The 25,822-nt window shown below is 40.7% G+C and overlaps 1 protein-coding gene across 1 annotated transcript in view; it reads right to left on the bottom strand.

Annotated features, from left to right (window-relative positions):
- The window catches only part of acat1 (acetyl-CoA acetyltransferase 1), a 30,160-nt gene extending 12,607 nt beyond the window's left edge, over window positions 1-17,553 (bottom strand). Inside the window, exons 1-6 of the mRNA XM_078545501.1 lie at window positions 17,406-17,553; window positions 14,656-14,703; window positions 11,578-11,695; window positions 10,293-10,388; window positions 10,024-10,124; window positions 3,078-3,221 (exon numbers count right to left, since the gene is read on the bottom strand). Of these exons, the coding sequence (XP_078401627.1) occupies window positions 3,078-3,221; window positions 10,024-10,124; window positions 10,293-10,388; window positions 11,578-11,695; window positions 14,656-14,703; window positions 17,406-17,477 (579 nt within the window). The 5' untranslated portion in view covers window positions 17,478-17,553. The remainder of the gene's footprint in view (window positions 1-3,077; window positions 3,222-10,023; window positions 10,125-10,292; window positions 10,389-11,577; window positions 11,696-14,655; window positions 14,704-17,405) is intronic.
- Between the last annotated feature and the right edge of the window lie 8,269 nt (window positions 17,554-25,822).

The following is a 25,822-nucleotide window of genomic DNA, read 5'->3' on the forward strand; positions in this document are numbered from 1 at the left end:
AGCAGAGCATCTCAAGACATGCCCTGTTAATATTTGTCTATGCATGTTTAGGCTTAAAAGACTTTTGTCCACAAAGGTGCTGGAAGTGAAAGCCGATAATAGCACAGAAGGATAACAGGGCATCCAAGTACTTAAGAACCAATGGGACAAACAGTGCATCTCCTTTAACCGTATGATTAAAGGACTGAGAAAGAAACACAATGGATTGAGGAGGTTGAATTAGAGTGTGTGAATTCAATACTAAACCAGGTACAATTGGAGAAATAAAGAAAAAAGAAAGATTGGATCAAAAAGGACAGAAAACAGAGATAAAGGACAAGTAATCAAAACTTAAATTTGTCATTTTTAAAATCTCAATTCACAACATGAAGGAATGAGATTGCACACTTATAACTGTTCATCTTCTGGCCTGAAAGCATGACTGGCAATCATTAATGAATTGCACATCATTAAAATGGTACTTTAGCTGTTAGTTACCAGACTTAATTTTGTGGCAGGATTAATGGGTAATTAATGTGTAAATATTTCAACTTCATGTAAAGTTAAGGGCAAGTGCCATTTTCATGAAGCTAATAGTGGAGCGACTCAGATTGATTCACAATTCACAGCACATCCCATCCACACTACAAGTTGCTGATAAATTTTCACATTAACAACAGTCATTCACACATTGTTATTTTTCTACAAATTCTGGGCCAATATTCTTTTGTAGAATATAGTTTCTTTTGTTTCTGAAATGTCAATGACCAAGTTCTTGTTTGTGGGCTGGACGAGCAGCTCAAGTGCTAAGACATTCTTTAAAACACCTACTGGAACTGATACTTTGAATCATCATATTGTGGCACCCATTATTTCCCTTCCCCTCTTCATTATTGTTTTACTTTACACTCCCCTAGAAACAAAGTGTTATGACGACAAGCAAGACAGCATTTTCAAGAAATTTATTCATAAATGCATGCAGAGGAATCCTTTCAAACACTCATGGATAGCTATAATCCAAGTTGTATGTATGAAGCAGTAAGCCAGTCTGGAACTTCACAGAAATTGCACCAAATATTTTAAAAAGAATAAAAATTGGCAATTGCCAGCCAACCTAAAAGCCCTTCCACATTCTAGATGTAATGAGGGGGAGATCCCAGCAGGCAATACGTTTCTATACATTACCAATGTGTACATCGAGGGGTGACAGTGGCCAAAGACAAAAAGGTCTGAAATTTTTTTGTGACAAGGAATCATGTAATTATAGCACATTTAAATGATCTGAAGTGAAATGCAAATGCTTTTTGGCCACTTCAAATGGATGGAATTATTGGACTTCCAAGAATCACAGTATCTTTACAGTGCAGAAGGAGTCCATTAAGCCCATCAAGTCTGCACTGGATCTCTGAAATAGCCCCACTCCCCTGCCTTAGCTCCGTAACCTTGCACATTCTCTCTCTTCAGGTAGCAATCCAATTCCCTTTTGAAACCGCAATCGAACCTGCATCCACCACCCTTTCAGGAAGTTTGTTCCAGACTCCAACCACCCTCTGGGTGAAAAAAAAATTTCTTCACATCACATTTACTCCTTTTGCCAATTATTTTGAATCTGTGCCCTCTTATTTCTTGATATACCCTTGAGAGGGAACAGTTTCTCACTATTTACCTTGTCCATACCCCTCAGGATCTTGAATACCTCTATCAAGTCTCCTCTCAACCTTCTTTTCTCCAAGGAAAACAGACCCAACCTCTCAAATCTATCCTCAGTTACAGTTGTTCATCCCTGGAATCATTCTTGTGAATCTCCTCTGTACTCTCTCCAATGCCTTCACGTCCTTCCCCAAGTATGACACCCAGAACTGGACGGAGTACTCCAGATGAGGGTAGAAATATTAGTTTTCCCTTTGTTTAACTTCTATTACAGTCAAGACTGTGGACTAATACAGTTGCATCAAATCACCAAAGTGACCTCAGCAATTCAGCATTCAACACAGTTAGTGCATGTAATACAGGATGAAGTCCATTCTAACAACAGAACATGACCTTGCTGGATTATAAACATGCAAAGTAAAGCAAAGGACTATGGCAATGCTTTGCAAACTATTTTCCAATATGACCCCATTTTAACTCATCACCACCTTCTGAAGGGCAACTAGGGATGGGCAACAAAGGCTGGCCTCGTCAGCAATGCCCAAATCCCATGGAAGAATATATGTTAAAAAAAACTCTTGAAAATTAACATGACCTCAGATCCCAACAAAAACAAAGCAGCAATAAAGTAGCACAATAACATTTGGTATATTATTAAAGTTCATATATAATAGATCAACATATAATAGCATATAATATAAAAATATGTACTTTTAAATTATTTTGTAAAAATGTTCTTATTTGATATACTCATGTAGGTTTCAGCCAAACTCTCCTTACTCCCTGGTGATAGAAGACTCAATGAAACCCCTTTCTTCTCCTCACCACATACATATTGCTATCAGCTCCTCTTCCCCCCCACCCCTCACACAGCCCTCTTCCCAACCCCCTGCCCTCCCACACACTCATGCCCTCCCATCCTCACTCAGCCCCCACTCACTCAGTCATGTCCTCCCAACTCCTCTCAGACAACATTCATTCACACATGCCCTCCCTCACTCCAACTATGTTCTCCCATTGTTACTGAGTCCCAACTCACTCATGCCCTCCCTCCACAGCCCCCCCACTCGCTCACACCCTCCCTCCCCACTCAGCCCCCCATTCACTCACTCATACCCTCCCTACCCACTTAACACCCCCCACTCAGTCGTCCCCTTCTCCATTCTCCCCCGTGCCTGGATTTCTCCACATTGCCCAATGTGGGAGAGCTGGAACAAAGAGAAGCAGCTATCAGGGACCAAACCCCAGATCCAAGCACCAGGCCCCACTCTCAGCCTCCCCCCAACCCGGCCCCAAATTCGGTCTGATCATATCAGATCACAGCATTGCAGGAAGTTCAAATTAGACTTTCCATATCAATAGATATTCAATATCTGGTTCCATTGCCAATGAATAAATACTCACAATGAATTGCAAAAGAACAAGTTTATAGGACAAGTTATACTTGCCATATGAATTTTGTTGTAGACATCCGTTAACCCATCCTTTACAATCAGGTCCTCCAATTTTACACCTCCATAAACTGGTGCTTCTCTGCCCATCACATATGGTACATTGGACATGCTCTCCATCCCACCAGCAACCATTACATCCTGAGATGCAGGAAAAATAATTAATATAATACCTAATATTAAAAAAAATCTAATACTCACATTCAAGAAAGAACAAAACATGAACAGTGGATTCACAGAAAAGGAAAAGTGGACTATACACTGTTTTCAGAATTTTGCCCACTGAGCTTTCAGCTATGTTGCTGCTTTACATATCAGGTTACATAGGATTACGTAGGATATACAGTGCAGAAACAAGCCATTCAGCCCAACCACTCCATGTCAGTGTTTATGTTACACTCGAGCCTCCTCCAATCTTTCCTCATCTAAATCTATCATCATAATCTATATGTTTCAACCGCTCTCTGTGGCAGTGAGTTCCACATTCTCACAACTCTTTGAATAAAGAAGTTTCTTCTCAATTCCCTATTGGATTTCTTGGTGACTATCTTATACGGGGAAGCTGATGGCTTCTGGTTATGCTCTTACCCACGAGCGGAAACATTCTCTCTGCATCCACTTTATCAAACTTTCATAATTTGAAAAGACGTCTATTCTGTCATCACTCAGCATTTTGTTTTTTTTTAAGGGACCCAGACTGTTAATCCTTTCCTGCTATGCATATCCACACATTTCTGATACCATCCTTGTAAATCTTTTCTGCATTCTCTACAGTTCCTCTACATCCTTTTTATTTTAATATGGCGACCAGAAATGCACGCAGTACTCTGAAGTGTGGTCTAACCAAGGTTCAATACAGGTTTATCATAGCTTTCCTACTTTTCAATTTTATCCCTCCCGTAATCACAGGATCACCGATCTGCCCACTCCACCAATGTGTCAATGGCCTTTTGAAGTTCTACACTGTCCTCCTCGCAGTTTACAATTCTCCCAAGTTTTGTGTCGTCCGCAAACTTTGAAATTGTCCCCTGCACACCAAGTTCTAGATCATTAATATATATCAGGAAAAACAAGGGTCCCAATACCGACCACTGGGGAACTCCGCTACAAACCTCTTTCAGCCTGAAAAAAAACCATTTAACCATTATTCTGTTTCCTATCCCTCAGCCAATTTTGTATCCATGTTGCTACCGTCTCTTTTATTCCATGACCTATAACCTTTCTCACAAGTCTGTTGTGTGGCATTGTATTAAACACCTTTTGGAAATCCATATACACCACATCAATGATCTTGCCCTCATCAACCATCTCTGTTACCTCTTCAAAAAACTCCAGCAAGTTAGTTAGACACGATTTTCCTTTAACAAATCCATGCTGACTCTTCCGAATCAATCCACATTTTTCCACGTGACTATTAATTCTATCCCGAATAATTGTTTCTAGAAGTTTCCCCGCCACTGAAGTTAAACTGACTGGTCTGTAATTGCAGGGCAGATCTTTACAACCTTTTTGAACAAGGGTGTAATGTGTGCAATTCTCCAGTCCTCCGGCACCCCCCCGAATCCAGGGAACATTGAAAGATTATTGCCAGTGCCTCTGCAATTTCCACTCTCACTTCCTTCAATATTCTTGGATGGAATAAAACCTAGTGTCTGGCTTGCTTGTTTTCTCAGTCATGCTAACCTGTGGTGCAGCTTTTAGTGATTTAGTGAGTGTATTTGCACTCAGATTCTTTTGCTCCTCTACCATCTGAACTTGCACCTTCCAAGCAATGAGACCTTCCTATTCTTCCTTCTAAAATATACTACTTCACATTTATCTGTATCGAATTTAATTTGCCAATTATTTGTCCATTTTACATGTTTATTAACGACCTCCTCACTACTGACTACCTCCTCTCAGCCCCCAGATTTGGTGTCATCCACAAATCTAGAAATTGTGTTTCTGAATCCAAACTCCAAATTGTTAATGTAAATTGTGAACAGCAGTGGTCCCAGTATTGATCCTTGCGGAACACCACTTCCCACATTCTGCCACTCCGAATTCTTTTTGCTCCCACTTTCTCCTTTCTGTCTTGAAGCCAGCTAGCAATCCATTCTGCCACTTGTCCCCTGACTGTGCATTCTCTGACCTTGTTCATTAGAATATTAAGGGGCGCCTTAATGAAGTCCTTTTCAAAATCCAGATAAATTACATCCACATTACCACTGTCTTCTCTCTCCATTACTACCTCAAAAAAAAATTAAGTTTGGTCAAACAAGGTTTTCCCTTCTGAAATTCATGCTGACTATTCATTAATATGTTTTTTTCTTTTCTAGTTGTTGCTCTATGCTCTCCTTTGGTAGGGATTTATTATTTTTCCTACTGCCGATGTTAAGCTTCCTGGGCATGTTCTGTTCCTCTTCTTAAATATAGGAATTATGTTAGCTATTCGGCAGTCGTCTGTCACCACAACATTTTCTAGTGAATTATTAAACGTGTAGTAATCCCACTTCTATCTCTTCCCTAGATTCTTTTGAAATTCATGGATGCAATCCGTCCAAACCAGAGGCTGTATCCTCTTTGAGTTTCATTAATTTGCATCATACTTTAATCCTTCTCTGTTATCATCCGCTGAAGCAGTCCGTGTCCACGTACAGCAAGATCTGGGCTGATTGCGGGAGGCGATGGCATAGTGGTATTGGTGCTGGGCTAGTAATCCAGAGCCCCAGGGTAATGCTCTGGGGACCCGGGTTCGAATCCTGGCAGATGGTGGAATTTGAATTCAACAAAAATCTGGAATTAAAAGTCTAACGATGACCATGGACCCACTGTTGATTTTTGTAAAAACCAATCTGGTTCACTAATGTTCCTTAGGGAAGGAAGTCTGTTGTCCTCACCTGGTCCGGTCTATACCTGACTCCAGACCCACAGCAACGTGGCTGACTCTTAAATGCACTCTGAAATGGCTTAGGAAGCCACTCAGTTGGAACAAACCGCTACAAAGTCACAAAAAAGGAATGAAACCAGATGGGACACCCAGCATCGACCTAGGCACCAGAAACGACAACGGCAATCTCAGCCCTGTCAACCCTGCAAAGTCATCCTTATTAACATCTGGGGGCTAGTGCTGAAACTGGGAGAGATATCTCACAGACTAGCGAAGCAACAGCCTGACAGTCATCCTCACGGAATCAATCCTTAAAATTAATGTCCCAGACACAACCATCACCATCCCTGGGTATGTCCTGTCCCACTGGCAGGACAGGCCCAGCAGGGGAGGCAGAGAGGTATACAGTCGGGAGGGAGTTGCCCTGGGAGTCCTCAGCATCGACTCCGGACCCCATGAAATCTCATGGCATCAGGTTAAACAGGGGCAAGGAAACCTCCTGCTGATTTCCACGTACTGCCCTCTCTCAGCTGATGAATCAGTGCTCCTCCATGTTGCACACCACTTGGAGGAAGCACTGAGGGTGGCAAGGGCGCAGAAAGTACCCTGGGTGGGGGACTTTAATGTCCATCACCAAGAGTGGCTCGGCAGCACCACTTCTGAGCTGGCCAAGTCCTAAATGAAAAAGTTGCTAGACTGGGTCTGCGGCAGGTGGTGAGGGAACCAAAAGAGGAAAAAACATACTTGACCTCAGCCTTATCAACCTGCCTGCTGCACATGGAATTGTCCATGACAGAATCAGTAAGAGTGACCACCACACATTGTGGAGATGAAGTTCCGCCTTTACACTGAGGATACACTCCATCATGTTGTGTGGCACTACCACTGTGTTAAATGGGATAGACTTCGAACAGATCTAGCAACTCAACACTGAGCAACCATGAGGCACTGTGGGCCATCAGCAGCAGAATTGTACTTCAACACAATCTGTAACCTCATGGCCCGGCATATCCCCCACTCTACCATTACCATCAAGCCAGGGGATCCACCCTGGTTAAATGGAGAGTGCAGGAGGGCATGCCAGTAGCAGCACCAGGCATACCTAAAAATGAGGTGTCAACTGGTGAAGCTATAACACAGGACTACTTGCGTGCCAAACAGCATAAACAGCATGTGATAGACAGAGCTAAGCAATCGCACAACCAACGGATCAGATCTAAGCTCTGCAGTCCTGCCACATCCACATCCTGCCACAGTCATGAATGGCGGTGAACAATTAAACAGCTCACTAGAAAAGGAGGCTCCACAAATAGCCCCAACCTCAATGATGGAGAAGCCCAAAATATCAGTGCAAAAGAAAAGGCTGAAGCATTTTCTACAACCTTCAGCCACGTGCCGAGTGGATGATCCATCTTGGCCTCCTCCAGAGGTCCTCAGCAACATAGATGCCAATCTTCAGCCAATGATATTAAGAAACGGGTGAAGGCACTCAATACTGCAATGGCTATGGACCCTGACAATATTCTGCAATAATACTGAAGACTTCTGCTCCAGAGCTTGTCGCGTCCCTAGCCAAGCTGTTCCAGTACAGCTACAACACTGGCATCTACTCAGCAATGTGGAAAATTTCCCAGGTTGTCCTGTACACAAAAAGCAGGACGAACCCAACCCGGCCAATTACCGCCCCATCAGTCTACTCTCCATCATCAGTAAAGTAATGGAAGGGGTCAACAGTACTATCAAGCGGCACTTGCTTAGCAATAACCTGCTTGCTGACACTCAGTTTGGGTACCACCAGGGGCACTCAGCTCCTGATCTCATTACAGCCTTGGTTCAAACATGGACAAAAGAGCTGAACTTCAGAGGTGAAGTGAGAGTGACTGCCCTTGACATCAAGGCTGCATTTGACAAAGTGTGGCATCAAGGAGCCCTAGCAAAACTGGAGTCAATGGCAATCAGGAGGAAAACTCTCCACTGGTTGGAATCATACCTAGCACAAAGGAAGATGGTTGTGGTTGTTGGAAATCAGTCATCTCAGCTCCAGGACATCACTGCAGGAGTTCCTCAGGGTAGTGTCCTCGGCCCAACCATCTTCAGCTGCTTCATCAATGACCTTCCTTCCATCATAAGGTCAGAAGTGGGGATGTTCGCTGATGATTGCACGATGTTCAGCACCATTCGCGACTCCTCAGATACTGAAACAGTCCATGTCCAAATGCAGCAAGACCTGGACAATATCCAGGCTTGGGTTGACAAGTGTCAAGTAACATTCACACCACACGAGTGTCAGGCAATGACCATCTCCAACAAGAGAGAATCCAATCATCGCCCCTTTATGTTCAATGGCATTACCAGCACTGAATCCCCCACTATCAACATCCTGGGAGTTACCATTGACCAGAAACTGAACTGGACTAGCCATATAAATACTGTGGCTACAACAGCAGGTCAGGGGCTAGGAATCACGCGACAAGTAACCCACCTGCTGACTCCCCAAAGCCTGTCCACCATCTACAAGGCACAAGTCAGGAGCGTGATGGAATACGCCCCACTTGCCTGGATGAGTGCAGCTCCCACAACATTCAAGAAGCTTTACACTGCCCAGGACAAAGCAGCCCACTTGACTGGCACCACATCCACAAACATTCATTCCCTCCACCACCGACGCACAGTAGTAGCAGTGTGTACCATCTACAAGATGCACTGCAGAAATTCACCAAGGCTCCTTCGACAGCACCGTCCAAACCAACAACCACTACCATCTAGAAGGACGAGTGCAGCAGGAATTCTGCGGTGAACAAACCGCCCCCAACTCCCCAAAGCCTATTCACTGTCTACAAGGTGCAATTCAGGAGTGTGAAGGAATACTCCCCATTTGTCTGATGAGTGCGCTCCAACAACATTCAGGAAGCTCGACACTACCCAGGACAAAGCAACCCGCTTGATCACACCACATCCATTACTTTAAGCATTCACTCCCTCCACCACTGACACATAGTAGCATAAGTATGTCCCATATACAAGACGCACTGCAATAACTCACCAAGGCTCCTTCCTCAGCACCATCCAAACCCACAACCTCTACCACCTAGAAGGACAAGGGCAGCAGAAGCATGGGAACGCTACCACCTACATGTTCCCCTCCAAGCCACACACCATCCTGAGACTTGGAACTACATCGCCATTCCTTCACAGTCACTGGATCAAAATCCTGGAACTCCCTTCCTCACAGCACTGTGGATGTGCCTAAACCAGATGGACTGCAGCAGTTCAAGAATGTGGCTCATTACCACCTTCTCAAGGGCAATTAGGGATGGGCAACAGATACTGGCTTTGTCAGTGATGCCCACATCTCATGAATGAAAAAAATAATAATCTTGTGTATTATATTGTGGTTGCTATTGCTTAGATGTTCCCCCACTTTTACTTCTACTCTGGTTCATTTTCCATACCTAGATCCAATAGGGAATCTTCCCTTGTTGAGCTTTTTACATATTGGGTTAGAAAGGAGTCCTGAACACATTGTAGGAACTCCCATTCCCTTATCCCCTTTATCTATTTCTTCCTTCCAATTAATACCAGAGTAGTCAAAATTCCCCATGGTTATTATTCTACGTTTTTTACTCAATTCCTAATTTATCTGAATATTTCTTGCCACACCCCCTTCCACTATTAGGTGGTCTGTAGAGTGTGATTGATCCTTTATTATTTTTTATCTCCATCCATATGGATTTTGTTTTTGTCTTGCTGATAGCGGCACCCATTTTTTCTACTGCAATTATGTTGTCCCTAATAAGTACAGCTAATCTACCTCCCATTTTCCCTCTTTATCTTTTTTAAATATGCTATACCCTGTAATGTTTAATTTGAGACCTGGCTTTTCTGCAGTCATGTCTCAGTAGATTAAGTTTTACAAACTTCCTCACTTAGAAACAAGTAGGTTAAGAACAAGCTTCCCAGCTTGGAAACAAGTGAATTAAGAACAATTCACTACCACAGAAACCAAATTTTAGATCAATCAGAATTTTTTCTTTTTAAATCACAAATCCTCACCAATGCAGTAAACAAAAGTACCTGATGTCCACACATAAGACTTTGTGCTGCCAGCATGATTGATTTCATTCCAGAGGCACAGACCTTGTTGACTGTTGTTGCAGGTGTGGAGACCGGCAAGCCTAAATCAAAAGAAATATATGTTTTCCAACCATCAAACATCATCCAAATCATTTAGAATAACTGTTTCTTCTGACACTAAACTAAGACGGCTATGGTCAGTTTTATTTATGACCCAACCCAAAAGTCTGTGCCATATTCTTATAGTTATAAGAACAGCAGTATATTACCTGCGCCAAGGGCAGATTGTCTAGCAGGAGCTTGCCCTTCCCCAGCCTGTAAAACATTTCCCATGTACACCTCTTTCACTTCTTCTGGAGGAATCCCTGTCAATTAAACCAATATATTGGTATAATGCATCAAATTCTGCTGCATACAAATATTCAATTAATTTACACACTTGTAGAAAATAAACACAGCAATGTCTCAGATTTCAACAGAAAAAAATCATATCATTTGCTCTACAGAAATATGCATAAATCATCATTACAGTGATTGTCCAAATATATTATGCTAGATGCGGTATTGGTACTTCCCATGATTTTTTGCTCAGCTATGTCAATGGGGAAATGTCAAGTAGAAGCCAGGTACTTCATTATACAGAGGGAAGAAAATACAGTATTAGATGCATTGCTTTATGCACCTCCCCACCTTTTAAAAAGTAATAAACTTGGAAGATGACATTTTTAAAACCAAAGAATCTGCAAACATTGGTGTTGCACTGTACTAACGCTGGAAAAATCACATGGTTACTGAAGTTTATTCAGCCTATGCTACTGTAACATAATATTATAAATTCATTAGTAAAAATGGATTGAAAATTAGTAGAAGGTTTCTCCCAATGTAATCTTGATGCTGGTTTTGTCCAGAGACAATTGATGGTTTGAAATGTGAATCTGAACAGCACGTTTTTCTCGTTAAGCTTCCTAACATCAAATGTCACTTATGAAAGTCTCTCACTCGAACCTTACAATGAATATTTAAGCCAAAACAGTTAATGAAATTTCTTGGAACTTTATTTCAAAGTTCTACAATTTTGCATTGTGAGATACATGCAAGTCAATACTCTTATTTGTTATCAAACTGTGCAAACTACTTAGCACGTAATGGGGTTGTGTCAGAAATTGCAATGGGAAAATGCGATTCAGCTCACAGACAACTGCCTGCTCCTCATATCATGAGACCTTGCCAATATCCTCTACCTTTTTAGATTAACAAGTGGCACATTTTGAAAAATGCTTCAGCTGAGTCTACAGTCACTACACTAGGAAGTGATCTATACATTAAAGGATTTTAAGTAGCTAATGCGCAAATTATATTTAGTGGTCACTTTTCTTCCATGACATCTCAATTTTCTTCTGCCAGTCCAGCATTATGAAGTTCTCCATTTTATCTTACCAATTGGCTTCTATTAATGTATTTTTAGTTTTATCGCGTAGCTTTATTTCACAAAAAAAAAGCAACTAAAGCGGAGGGAAAGGTTTTTAAATCAAAGAACAGAACATACACTCATACCTGCTCTTTCAATGGCAGCTCTTATTGAAATTGAACCAAGCTGAGTGGCTGTTAATGAGGATAGACATCCCTTAAATGAACCAACAGGGGTTCTGGCTGCACTTGCAATGACCACTTCCTATAGTTTAAAAATATTAAATTCTGGCATTAATATAGAAGTTTAATTTAAATGAAACTTTAAATTATGTAGACAATGTATACTGTACCTTAGAAAGCACTTTTATATTAAATACCAATATCAGCAATTTACAGTGGAAAAGGAGAATAAAAACAGTAGATGTAATTTATCTAGACTCCCAAAAGGCTTTTGATAATGTGCTACAGAATAGATTAATAGATCAGAGCATGCACAGTCAGGAGACAAGTAGCAGAATAGACAGCAAGGCGGCTTCAAGACAGCAGAGTTGGGTAAAGGGTATCTATTCAGAGTGGCAGATGGTGGAAAGTGCGATCCCACAAAAATCAGAGCTGGGACCACTGTTGCTCGCCCTTCATATTAATTGAGAGTTTGGAACTAAAAACACAGTTTCTGAATTTGCAGATGTCATTAAAATGCAGGGGTGGGGGAGTGGCAGGGCAAGAGAGAGTGTGAACTAGAACAAATTACAAGACGTTAAAAAACTTGCAAAATGGGTATATAATTGGTCTCTAGCCAAACTGTTCTTGCACAGCTACAACACTGGCATCTACTCAAAAACATAGAAAACTGCCCAGATATGTCCTATCTAAAAAGGACAAATTCAATCTGGCCAATTAGCCTACTCTCAGTCATCAGCAAGGTGATGGAAGGTGTCATCGACAGTACTATCAAGTGTCACTTAGCAGTAACCTGTTTGGTTTGGGTTCTGCCAGGACCACTCAGCTTCAGACCTCATTACAGTCTAGATTCAAACATGGACAAAAGAGCTGAATTCTGGAGGTGAGGTGAGAGCGACTGACCTTGATATCAAGGCAACATTTGACAGAGTATGACATCAAGGAGGCCTTGTTTTTTTCATTTGTTCATGGGATGTGGGCGTTGCTGGAAAGGTCTGCATTTATTGCCCATCCCTAATTGCCCTTGAGAGCAGTTAAAGGTCAACCACATTGCTGGAGTCACACATAGGCCAGACAGGGCTGGCAAATTTCCTTCCTAAAGGGTATTAGTGAACCAGATGAGTTTTTGCAACAACCGATGATTGTTTTATGGTCACCATTACTGAGACTAGCTTTCAATTCCAGATTTTTTAAAAAATTAATTGAATTTAAATTCCACCAGCTGCCATAGTGGGAATTGAACCCATGCTCCTACAGCATTAACCTGGGCCTCTGGATTACTAGTCCAGTGACATTACCACTATGTCAATTCCCTGTCAATGAAAATCAGGAGGAAAACTCTCCATTGGATGGCATCATACCTAGTACAAAGGCAAAAGATGGCTGTGGTTGTTGGGAGCCAATCGTCTCAGTCCCAGAACATCACTGCAGGAGTTCCTCAGGGTAGTGTCCTAGGCCAAACCATCTTCAACTGCTTCGTCAACGATCTGCCTTCCATCATAAAGTCAGAGGTGGGGATGTTCGTGATGATTGCACAATGTTCAGTACCATTCACAATTCCTCAAATACTGAAGCAATCTATGGCTGCATCGAGCATGATCTGGACAAAGTTCAGGCTTGGACTGACACTCAGGCCATACAATTGCCAGGCAATCTCCATCCCCGATAAGAGAGAACCTAATCATCTCCCTCAATGTTCAACAGTATTACCATTGGTGAATCCCCCACCAACAACATCCTAGGGGTTACCATTGACCAGAAACTCAACTGAACCAACCACATAAATTCCGTGGCTACAACAGCAGATCAGAAGCTGGGAATTCTGATGCAAGTAACTCACCTCCTACCTCCCCAAAGCCTGCCCACAGTCTACAAGGCAAAAGTTGGCACCCCATCCACAGCCTTAAACATTCACCCCGTCCATCACAGGCACACAGTGGCAGCAGTGTGTACCATCTACAAGGTGCACTGCAGCAACTCACCGAGGTTCCCTCGACAGCACCTTCCAAACACGTCACTTTTACCACCTAGAAGAACAAGGCCATCGGATGCACGGGAACACCACCACCTGTAAGTTCCCCTCCAAGTCACACACCATCCTGACTTGGAACTATATCACCATACGTTCACTGTTGCTGTGTCAAAATCCTGGCACTCCCTTTCTAACAGCACTGTTGATGTACCTACATCAGATGGACTGCAACAGTTCAAGAAGGTGGCTCCCCACCACCTTCTCAAGGGAAATTAGGGATAAGTGAACATGAAGACATGAAGGAATGAACAATCACATGAACAAATAAAAAATTATCCCCCTCTCCAGCCCCCACAGCTCCCATTCCCCAGTCTCCTCTACCCCAAACATTCCCAAGATCCCATTCTGTAGTCTCCCTCTCTTCCTCCCGCAAGCAGCATGACCTTGTTCTGACTCTCGATGCCAAAGTAACAGTAAGTCATTATTTATAGTAACTCACATACTGTCTATTTGTCATGTGGGCACCCCATTTCAAGAAATTTAAACCATTCATCTGGAGACAGCCCTCAGGATAAGTGCCCTCGATTCTTGGAGGGTTGGGAACCCTGTGGAGGAGAGAGATGCAGCTCCTAGCTTTTGTGGAATGGGGAGTTCTTTATACAACAACCATAGTGTCAAATCCCTGGAAGAAACGCAAGCAATCATTCAATTTCTGAGACAGAGTGGTTTCTCTGCCTCTATGGGTGCTGGGTAAAGAGATATACATTTCTTTCACCTGCTGCCTCCTCACATTTACCAGTGTGTCCACGCTTTAAGTTGTAAACAGATTTTGTGCAATGAAGGCAGTCCAAAGTTCACATTTACAAAGTGTTTGCGATTTCAAAAGCAGCATGTATCTATTACAATGCAAGTTATTTGGGACGGTCAACAAATGTCTGTTTTAATATGGAGTAATTTTGTAATTGTCACAGGATACTGTATACATATCTGGTAAAATATCCTAATCCATAAAACTCATTAGCACAGATTTCAGTAAGTTTGAAAAAAGTTATGAAATGCCTTCCACTTACATTTAATGTGGGCCCAGATGAATATCCTCTATGTTTACATTTTGCAAGCTGGGATAAAACACATTGCAGGATATTAAAGAAAACTTAAGGTTATAATGACATAATACATTAAGATCCAGTATAGCAAGACTATATAACATACTCACATACCTAATAAAGTTTCTTTTAGATTTATAACTTAGTATATATTAACATAATTTTTATTTTCCTTTTTTGACTGACATAGGGAGACATAAGACCAGCTCTTTTGTGTTATTCAGTCCAATTGGCTATTTGTTGACAATATCTCAAAGTCTGCTCTTTTTTTATATTTAGACTACCTGTGGCAGTAGTACTATTGTTAGCTTAATCTTTTGAGTATGAGGGCAGATTTCAAAACCAAACATTCAGCTTGTTTCATTTATTCCAATACCACTACCAAATGAGCTTCTATTAAAGCCCCCAAAAACCTGACAGTAATCACTCATAAACATCTTTTTAACTCTTCAAACTAAATCAATAATTGTTATAGTCTACAGCCAAAATCAAATTAGGTCAATAAGATTTTTTGTCAACAGGCATGTGGGTTGTGTGAAAAATACCCTCTCATTTTTAAAACAGATGAATGTTAAAGAAAGTTAACGCAAGTAAATATACATACTGCTGATTATTAACCAAAAACTAATATTTGGTTCTAAAAAGGTTAATTTGTCTTTCACATGGGAAAAGATAGAGTAGCTAGATGCTGGCAACTTCAGAATGAGAAATGGGAAAGAAATGAGTTAAAATCCGGAAATGCTAAAAAAAAATAAAACATAAGATTAAAAAAAGTCACTTGTTTGGCATGTTGAAAGATAAACATTTCAATTCTGCAGTCATTATTGCACCATCTTTGGTCAAACATATTTGAACTCAATGATCCATCATTATGAAGTAATGTGACTTTTGTTTCAGATATGAACCTAACCTTTACATTTACGATGGTTGTGTCAGAAATTTCATAACACATGTCAAAAGAATGTTATGAAAGCAAAAAATCTTATGTTATAATAAAGATATTCACTACTCCAAGGCTAGAAACAATAAAAAAAATCTTGAAATCTAACCAAGTTCCCTTGGTAACTGCGGCATGTAGTTGAATCATACATACTAGAAAGTCCCAGGTCCAACTCCTACTCAATTCTCAATTAGCTGCTCTAATTAGTCTCTGCACACCTGGGTGGGGAACAGAAAAGCAGCATATTTCTAGTTTTTGATCATTCTCCATCAGCTATTAGAAGATGTCATGCAGGATTATGCTTGAATGTGATGTCTCGCAGTTGAAGAGCCTGGTGGCACTCGCCATCCAGGATCACATGAGTAATGATCGTTTAATGAGATTAATGAGGACTTGAAGATGTACCCTAACAAGATTGATCAAGAACCTTCATAACAATTTTTCCTCCTTGTGGAATACACAACTCCTATTGTGTTCATTCGAACAGCATAGCCATGATCATGAACAATATGTGAAAAGTCATAAGCATTCCATGGCACAGTAGATCAAATCACCACTTACCTAATTCATGATGAATTTTATAATTAATATAATGAAAACTATATAATGAAGAAAACTCAAAGGAAGAAAGTTCCCATCCATAAACAATAAGCCTTAACTTGTCCATATGGGTAAACGGAACAAAGGGCTTAGGTAGAAAAGCACATATTTGGGGACAAGTTATTACTTGCCTTCCATGAGGTTCTTTTGGTTGGCTATCATGCACAGTGAGAACAGCAAGATTTATTTTTCCTTTTTCAGACATTCCCCCATGTAAAACTCAGTGCTATTGGCAGAATGCATATGCCTACATCTGGTACACAGTGAGAAAGAAAGCACATTTTTAAAAAAAACTAAATCAGCCATTCACCTGTGACATATTGAAAGCGTTAATCTCATAATCTGGCTTTTTCCTTTAAACCCACTGCTCAGTAGATGATCTAAATACACTCTGAAGAAGAGCCATACCGACTCGAAACGTTAACTGTATTTCTCTCCGCAGATGCGGTCAGACCTGAGTTTTTCCAGCTATTTTTATGTTTGTTTCAGATTTCCAGCATCCGCAGTATTTTGCTTTTATGCTTTGATCTAAATACATCCTGAAGCAACTGGAGGATTATTGATTGTTGCAAGTTTCCCCACATTGACAACCTTCGTTGTTTCAAAAATCAGGAGAAAAAAACAAGAGATAACTGCTTGTCTCTCTTTCTCGTTTTTTTAAGAACAGATTTCTTGTGGCTTCCCGGTGTTTCGTTCTAAGAGCGGCCGCAGTTCATCGGTTCAGTAGTTCCGATTGAAGACCCTTACCTGAGACTGAGCTTCTAGCCACCGACGCTGACCGACATGATTGAAATATTTGCAGTTTGCAGAAAAGGTCGTGAACTTCGCTCTGGATCTTCACATCATGTGTCCACTCTTTACCAACTTATAGAGAGTGGACAACTCACTACGAGTGACCCTCGCCTCAGACATGTACGTATTATTGTTGAAGATATATTTAGATGGGTTTGCACCAGTTACTCCCCCTTTCCCGTCCGGTCTTGTACAAACTATAATGATATACCGCCCGGTCTATCTGAAGCAACTGAATTCACATCAATCGGTGCCTGACTGCAGCACCACCCCCACCCCCACCCCGACCCCGACCCCCACCCCGACCGTGTACCGATCGACCTCTACAGATCACCTCGCTGCTGTCACCCGCCTCTCAGATAACCGGACACTGATTCCTCACCAGCAGCCGTGGCAGACTGTCACCTCGCTGAGCCCGCCAGTTAGCCAAAAGAGCAAACCTAGCAGCCGCCATTACGAACAAGAAGTGACCACCTTAACCTTCAGCAGGCTGATTGAAAAATACACCAATCACAAGCGAGCAGCTTCGCTGTCCAATGGCGGCCGACGATGATGGAAGGTGGGGGGGGCGGGTTCAGCGGCCGTGAACCGTTATAGGCCGCGAGCTCTCCTGGGAGTTGTAGTCTCGACTGGAGGAGTTAGTGTCAGTGCTGAAACTGTTTCATGTGGTCTATTTCTATAATATCAGTAACACTCTTATGGCACCAAGTGTGAATGACACAAATGTTAGAGATGCCAACATCGGAGCAATGCAGATTGCAGAACCATTCGAACACTACGTAATTTTAAACCACCAAGGTGAATCAAGAGGACACCAATCCAGTTCTACATGTTTGCTTTATTAATTTTTCAGCTATTTTATTTTAAAAGAACAAGTAATCTAGGGATGCGGTAACTACTGGCAAGGCTGGTCCTTATTGCCCATCACTAATTCCCCATGAGAAAGTAGCTGTGAGGCTTCTGGAAGCGCTGCAGTATATCTGAAGATCGTGCTCCTGTTGGGTTAGGATGTTTAGGTTATAGGATTTTGACCCAGCAACCGTGAAGAAACAGCGATGTCTTTGTGCGGAAGGAAATCGAAAACCATAGTTTTTCCGTGCACCTGTTGCCCTTGTGCAGGTGATGAAGATTGCAGGTTTGGGAGGTGCTGCCAAAGAAGTTACTCATGTGAATTGCTACAGTGTATCCTGTGGATAGTACACATTGCAGTCACAGTACACCAGTGGTGGAGAGAGTAAGGCCAAGATCTTCTGGTCTCCGGATAGTTGGAGACCAGGCATACCCCTGAAGATGCGCTGTGGAACCCCTTGGAAGCCCCAGTGCATGAACTCCATGGGAATTTTCCAGGAATTTTGAACTTCCAATGGGCAATTCCCCTGCTCCTGTGACACTTCGAAAAAGCCTCCAACTCTGAGTTAGAGTTGGAGACTTTGGGCAATTGTGACTTACTTACCTGGGTTATCCAGAAAATGTCAGACAGATTAAAATCTAGCCTAACACCTGCGTAAGTACAAAACGGACCTCCCAGTCACTCACACATGACCCACCGATTCCCACTCATGGACTCCAACCCTCCGATTCCCCCGACTCCACCTTGACTTGACCTGATGCCCCCACCATCCAACTCTCTGACTAATCCCTGACCCAACTGTTTCCAACTCCAAAATCCACTATCCCCACCTACACTACCCAGATGCCACCCCACCCCCTTAACCACTTACCTTACCCACCCTACCCATCACCCACCTTACCCCCTTACTCACTTCTGTTACCCACTCTATTCCCTCACCCACCTTACCCACTCTACCTCATTACCCACTTACATTCTATCGGTAGCTTTTCAAAGAAGCTTTGGAATATTTAAACTCTTTACTCAACAGAATATGGCAACTAGTGTCATAAAAAGGGTGTTTGGTTACTGTGTGGATTCTCTCTGCTGCTCCCTTTGAGGTTTCCTGCTCTGACTGAGTTTGGTAGGATCCTCCATCAGAAGATTGCTCTGAAAAATCACAGGAAGGTGAGTTTGTATTTTTTGTCTGATCAAGGAATAGGGTTCTGACCCTAAATGGAAAATTTGAGCCTATATGTTTAAGCCAGCACATTGAGTACTGATCAAGTGGACTGCTTTGTCATGCAAAGGATCAAACTTACTGAATGTCAGAATTGTGACCGTCTTGGCAAGTTGAGTGTATTCCATCACACTCTTGACTTGTGCCTTATAGCTGGTAGAGACACTTTTGGAGACTTAGGTGAGCCATTCACCATAGAATACTCAACTGCTAACCTGCCTTAGTAGACATGGCACTTATTTAGTTGGTCCAGTTCAGTTTCTAGTTGTTTGTGCGATCCCAGGATGTCAATGGTGGGAGCTTAGGGATTGCTATACCATTGAATATTAAGATAGTTATGTTCTCTCTTGCTGGATATGTTCATTCCCGGACACTTGGTGTGACGGAAAAGTTATCACTTATCAGCTCAAGCCTAGATACTGTTAAAGTCTTGCTGCATTATGAGGAATTTCAAATATGGCTTAACGCTATTCAATCATCAGCAAACAACCTCACTTCTGAATTTATGATAGAACAAGGCATTGCTGAAATAACTAAAAATACTTGGGCCTCAGTCACTCCTGCAGCAATGCCCTGGAGCTGGGATGATTGACCTCCAACTGTAATCATCTTTATTTGTGCCAGGTAGGACACCAACCTCTACAGTATTATTCCTGATCCCTGTTGACTTTGTTTTACTAGGGTTCCTTGATTCCAGACTTGGTCATATGCTGCCTTGATGCCAAGGGAAATGACTCACCTCACCTCTTAGAAGAATGCTACCACTGGCACATATTTACACATTGACTGATCCCAACCTTAATGATTGTTGTGGTAAGTGGCCCTGAAAGCCAGCATCTTGTCTACTGCGAGTTAAATGTATACACTAGGCCTCTTATGGTGCATATGCCAGCACAGTGCTTAGTACCTGTAATAAACTGGTGCATCCCTACAGTTATAGTGCATCCTTCTCTAAATGGCTTTGAAACATTTGCCAATCTGAACATGTAATACTTGGTTATAAATTTAATCTACGTAATTACAAAACAGTATATGAGCAGCACCAAAACAAACCAAGTAAAACACAGCTTGCTGGAATTACTCAAACATTGAGGAGGAAGTAATTCAGACACTTGAAGGATTTAAAATTGATCAGGTGGTGGTATTGGATAGGCTGTCTGTACATAAAGTTAATAAGGCACCAGGACCAGAGATACATCCAAGGATAGTGAAGGAAGAGTGGAAATTGCAAAGGCACTGACCATTATTTTCCAGTCTTCTTTAGACTTAGGGATGGTGCTAACACAGATTTGTTCAAGTAAATTCATGTTTGACTAACTTGAAGTTTTTTGAGGAGGGAACAGAGTTGATGAGGAGTACATGGACTTCCAAAAGGCATTTGATACAATGCCACACAACAGATTTGTGAGCAAAGTTATAACTCATGAAATAAAAAAGACAATAGCAATATGGATTTGAAATTGGCTGAATTACAGGAAAGTGTACTGTTTAATGTACGTTTTTCCATACCAGAGGAAATTTTGTGCTGGCAATCCCCAGGTTCGGTGTTGGGATCTTTGCTTTTCCTGATTTACATGTTCTGGATCTTGATGTACTGGGCATAATTTCAATGTTTGCGATGATACAAAACTTAGAAGTATTGTGAACTGTGAGGACGATTGTGTAGAATTTCAAAGGAACATAGACAAGTTGGTGGAATGGCCAGACGGGTGGCAGATGAAGTTCAATGCAGAGAAATGTGCTTCATTTTGGTAGGAAGAACATGGAGACAATATAAAGGGTACAATTTTAAAGGAGGTTGCTGGAGCAGAGAGACCTGGGTGTATATCTGCATATGTCATTTAAGGTGGCAGGACAGGTTGAGAGAGTGGTTAATAAAGCATACAGTACTCTAGGCTTGAACTTGTATAAGACACTGGTTCAGCCTGAACTGAAGTATTGCGTTCATTTCTGGGCACCACTTTAAGGAAAGATGTGATAGCACTGGTGAGAAATGCAGAAAAGATTCATGAGAATGGTTCCATGGATGAGGAACTTCTGATATGTAGATTTCCTTGGAGAGGGTCGAGATTTGACTCTGTAGGTAGGGAGAAACTAGTCCCACTCCTGAAAGAATCGAGAATGAGAGGGCACAGGTTTAAAGTAATTGGTGAAAGAAGCAAAGTTAATGAGGCAAAACTTTTCATGCAGTGAATGGTTAAGGTCCGAGTGTGTGGTGGAAGCAGGTTCAATCGAGTCATTCAAAGGGGAACTAGATTATTTGTAAAGGAAGAATGTGCAGGGTTTGAGAGAGAAGTGGGGGAATGGTAATAGGGGAGTTGTTTGTTCAGAGAGCCAGTGCAGACATGATGGGCTGAATGGCCTTCTGCTCTGTAACAATTCTGTGATTGCTTTTGACCATTTCAAAATTACAGCTTATTTTCAGTTGAGCTGTTTATTCACGAATTTCATGTCTGCCTGTGCCATACAAAGTCCATGATAAATGTGCATGGAACGAACATTAAGTGCTAAGCTGTTGCTGAGCTGCCTCCTGAAAAAAAACGTAACACTCCATATACTTTCCAAATTCCATATTAAGTTTACTCCTTCCATTGACCGTGTCTAATAGACCAAATAGTCTTGTGGTTCAAAAAAATCTCTTTTATAAAATTGATTCAGTTCGGACATCAGCATTGTCCAAAGCTTCTTTCTGAAGGTTTGGCTAATATAATGTGCAGTATTTTACTGTGTACAGCAGGTTTATTTGTAAGACTTGGTCTTTTAGTATATATACAATTTAAGTAAAACAGTGCTATAATAATCAGATTGTGGTCGCAATAAAATTTACATATGAAATAATAGTCTACACACTTTTTGTATCTTATCCAGGTAACATTCCCTTTCTTAAGTTCTCTAGTTACAATATTTACGATTAATCCTTTAAAATCCAATGTCCACATTATATATACCCAAAAGGTGGAAATTTAATGCAGATAAGTGAATAAAGATCACTCCTTTTACAAGTAGGATAATAGCAAATCAGATCTTTTTTAAGGATATGGTATCAAACGGAGTTTAGGAAAAAAATGTCTTTTAATTTGTAACTGTACTATAGTGTATTAATTACATAACTGATTATATAAAACGCACATGGAGGTTTTATATTGCACTTTTATTTTGCTGGAAAATAAATTATGCAACTTAAAAAATAAAAATTCAAAAAATAATGTAGTACATCAAAATAGTTTGATCAGGCTATGTAGAAACTGCTACCATTCAAAAATTGTACAGCATCATAACCTTGGTATGTAGTGGCACACATTCAATTTGTAAATATTAATTGTAGATAAAGTAAAACCTATCAATTCAACTTTGCGCAACACTCCAGGCTTTACTTAGTGTATATTACAGGAAGGCTTCTAAGTCTTCAACATCTTACAATGATATGTAAAATATGCAACAGCTTATGTACAACTAGGGTAACAAATGTTCACAATTTATTGGTGACCTCAACACACAACTTGACATGAAAAATCATCCGTGCAAGTCCAAGTTTCTTCAATATTTTGTGTACAATAAATTTGCAAAAATGAGTAAAGAAATCTTATTCTCAAAATAATGGAAAAAAACTCAGTTTCATTGTAGTTTCCAAAACTTTTAAAAAGATGGTTTCTGGAGTAGTACAAATATCCAAATACTGAGGACGTGAAATATTTTAACTAGTTAAACTTTCATTAACTTGTATTTAAGTTAAACAAGTCACAATCAGTTGTCTTTTTCTTGGATTTTATTTTTATGGGGAAAAAATTGTTGAATTACACTCACTGATGCTGCAGGGAGCAAAAGAAAGGCCTAAGGGCAGATCTAAGGTCCCTTTAAAAAGAATACAAATTAAAGATTCTGTGGACACAGAAATGGAAGACTTCAAACGTAATTTTAATATCTATTACCATTAAATTGCAGTTTTCGATAAAACAATTTTTATTAAGTCACACAATTCTAAATTGTTGACTAGTTCCATATAAAAAGATGATTCTTATTCCATTTGAATAAAAGTAATAATTCTAATATTTCCCATGTTTTCTCTACCAGGCAGTGTTACAAGATCCATATACACATCTTTATTTAATGAAGTGAAACTGTGTGCAGATACATGGTGCATGCCATTTCTGGGTTTTCATAGAGCATGCAATTTGTTTTGTTATATTAACTTACTCTGTATTAAATCACAATAATCTGGTCACATAATCAAGATTAATTTTGCTTTTTATTAAAATATTTATTCAGGACTTCTTCCCAGATCATTGTGATTAGATCCAGAACTAGACATTGATTTCTCCACATTTGGTATTTGGTTGGCATTGAAGAACTGAATCAGTACTCAAATGGTTTTCCAAGTTCTCATCTAGCAACAGTACCAAATACTGGGACCAGCAAAAGTGGTGTGCATCCCTTTTACCTTCTTCACTCCACCTATGCATATTTTTTCTTTCCTGCAGTTGCTTATCCCAGTGCACTAAAGAGATTGGACATGTTTCAAACTGAGAATTCATGATCCCCACACTCAATTACTGCATGTACATAATGCATTTTACAAGCAATAACACTCCCTGTTTAGGGGGAGAATGCCTCAGTACTTAACGAAAACTGCAACCTGAAAGTAAGGTATTCAAATTTTATCACCCCATTAATATTAAGGATTAGGTTTTGCAGGAAGGAAAGTGGAAATTACTCACCAAAATGCCCTTTTATGCATATATGCCACTTGTACAATCATCAGTGCCCAGCACAAACTGCAGTAATTTTATAGTTAGCTAATAATTATCCTCACCCAATTTTCTCCCCCTAAAGCCATTGATTCCTTGCTGCAGTATGGTTCCATGGATGTTAATTGTCCTCCAGTGCATCGCTCAAGTGCCCATTATTCATGTATGAATTTTGACAATGAAGTGGCTGGCTGTTTAACTGTAGCTGGCACCATACAGAACCCAGATGTCACCTAACATTTAATTAATGCATACTTTCAGCAGGAGTCGCCAGGTAACAGTATCAAGCAGAAATCCGGTTTTAAATTCCCCTCAGCGTAAGGGGACTAAGACCTACTACTGTTCCGGCTGAGATCAGCTATCTTATCTCAGTCCAGCAACTGAATCTTGGACCTTTATCTATGTGGCCCAGCTACTTATCGGATAATTTCACCAAGACACTGGAGGACCAGAACTTAATCTGAAATAGCACTGCTTAAAAAAAGAATTTTTTTTTGCCAAGTCTTTCAATTTATCAACTATCTGTGAATCAAAATGTGACACTGTGAACTTGCATCACTACAAGCTGACTGGCAAAATATGTTCAAAGAGCATTGGTTCAGAGTCAAAAGTTACTGCTGACCATTGTCACCATTTCTTTAAATTTGCAGCACATACATAAAAATGTCATCAAAAGGGATGGGATTTAAATGTGAACAGCCAAACATTTAATATATTTAAGCACCTTCACTCAATGAGTTTGATAATTTTCCCGATTCCCAGAATATACAGTACCATGAATTCCAAGCAGCCTATTACCATATTAACTAGATAAAACCTTTGAAAAGCTGCACTCTGCCCGCCCCAATCCATCTGAACCAAACTTCTGACATTAGCATTAGCCTTAGTTTAGGAGTGAGGGACATTCTACTTAGACCATAGTCTATACTACAAATTTAGCCAATGTAACTTGACTGAGGTTAATTCACTGGGGAGGTCCATTTTGCCTCTCCCCACAGTACTAAGACTGGCGAAACATCTCCCTAAAGAGAAAGGTCTGGTTGAAGTGCAATCAGCACATGGAATTCTAACTAAAATGTCTAGAATGATAATACATTTTGCCATCTAATTGAATAAAATTGTAATATATCATTATAACTGGAATCACATATAGAAAAATTGGGTAACAGACATTTTCAGCTGTGTCAATGTTGCCAAGTGTTTGTGGGGCACTGAAGATTTAAAAAGTAAAAGTTAAGAGTACTGCATGCATACATGCAAGGGTGGCTGCCAAAATATTAGTTTTTTTAATTAGAGGAGACAAAATTTTGTGAAAGGTGACCCAATGTTATAAGCTGGTGCCAAGTACTGATCACTTACTGCAAGTAGTAAACTGAGCTTAGGTTTTCATATGTCTCAGGACCACACTAAATCCCAGCGACAGTTGCATGAATCAGTTCTCTTATATGTAAACAGCCACCATCACAAAAGCAGATACACATTCAGTCTGTTATCATTTCTCCTCTTCTGCCCAACATTTTTTCAGACACTCTTCATCTAGGACTGACTTCCAGCAAAGAAAATGGGGTATGGCCAGGTTACAGACATCTCCACTAACATTACCAGTCTGTCAGATTGGATGCAAGGAGGTAAAACGAACTGTAGGTTTTTCATCCTCAAATATTCTCTCCTTCCTCTTCTGAAGGCATCAATTCTTGATGGGATACAGTTCCACTGGAGCTGACAGCACCACTGTTCTTCACCCAAATGGTTATCTTCACATGAGCCTAAATTGCATGAGGCAATTTAACTGTGTAGGGCATTGCAACCGGGCCTGTTCCTGTTCTCACCCATTGCATTCTTTCCAGGTGGAAATAGTGGGTAACAGTCAAGAACAGAAACCTTACCTTATTTTCCTAGTCCAGGAAACTATAAACAGTATTTTAATTCTACATTTTATCACTTACACTGAAAGAAATGTAATTTCATACAAATGGTTATCTGTA

The sequence above is a fragment of the Cetorhinus maximus genome, chromosome 7, assembly GCF_964194155.1.
Source record: "Cetorhinus maximus chromosome 7, sCetMax3.hap1.1, whole genome shotgun sequence".
NCBI classification, from domain to species: Eukaryota; Metazoa; Chordata; class Chondrichthyes; order Lamniformes; family Cetorhinidae; genus Cetorhinus; species Cetorhinus maximus.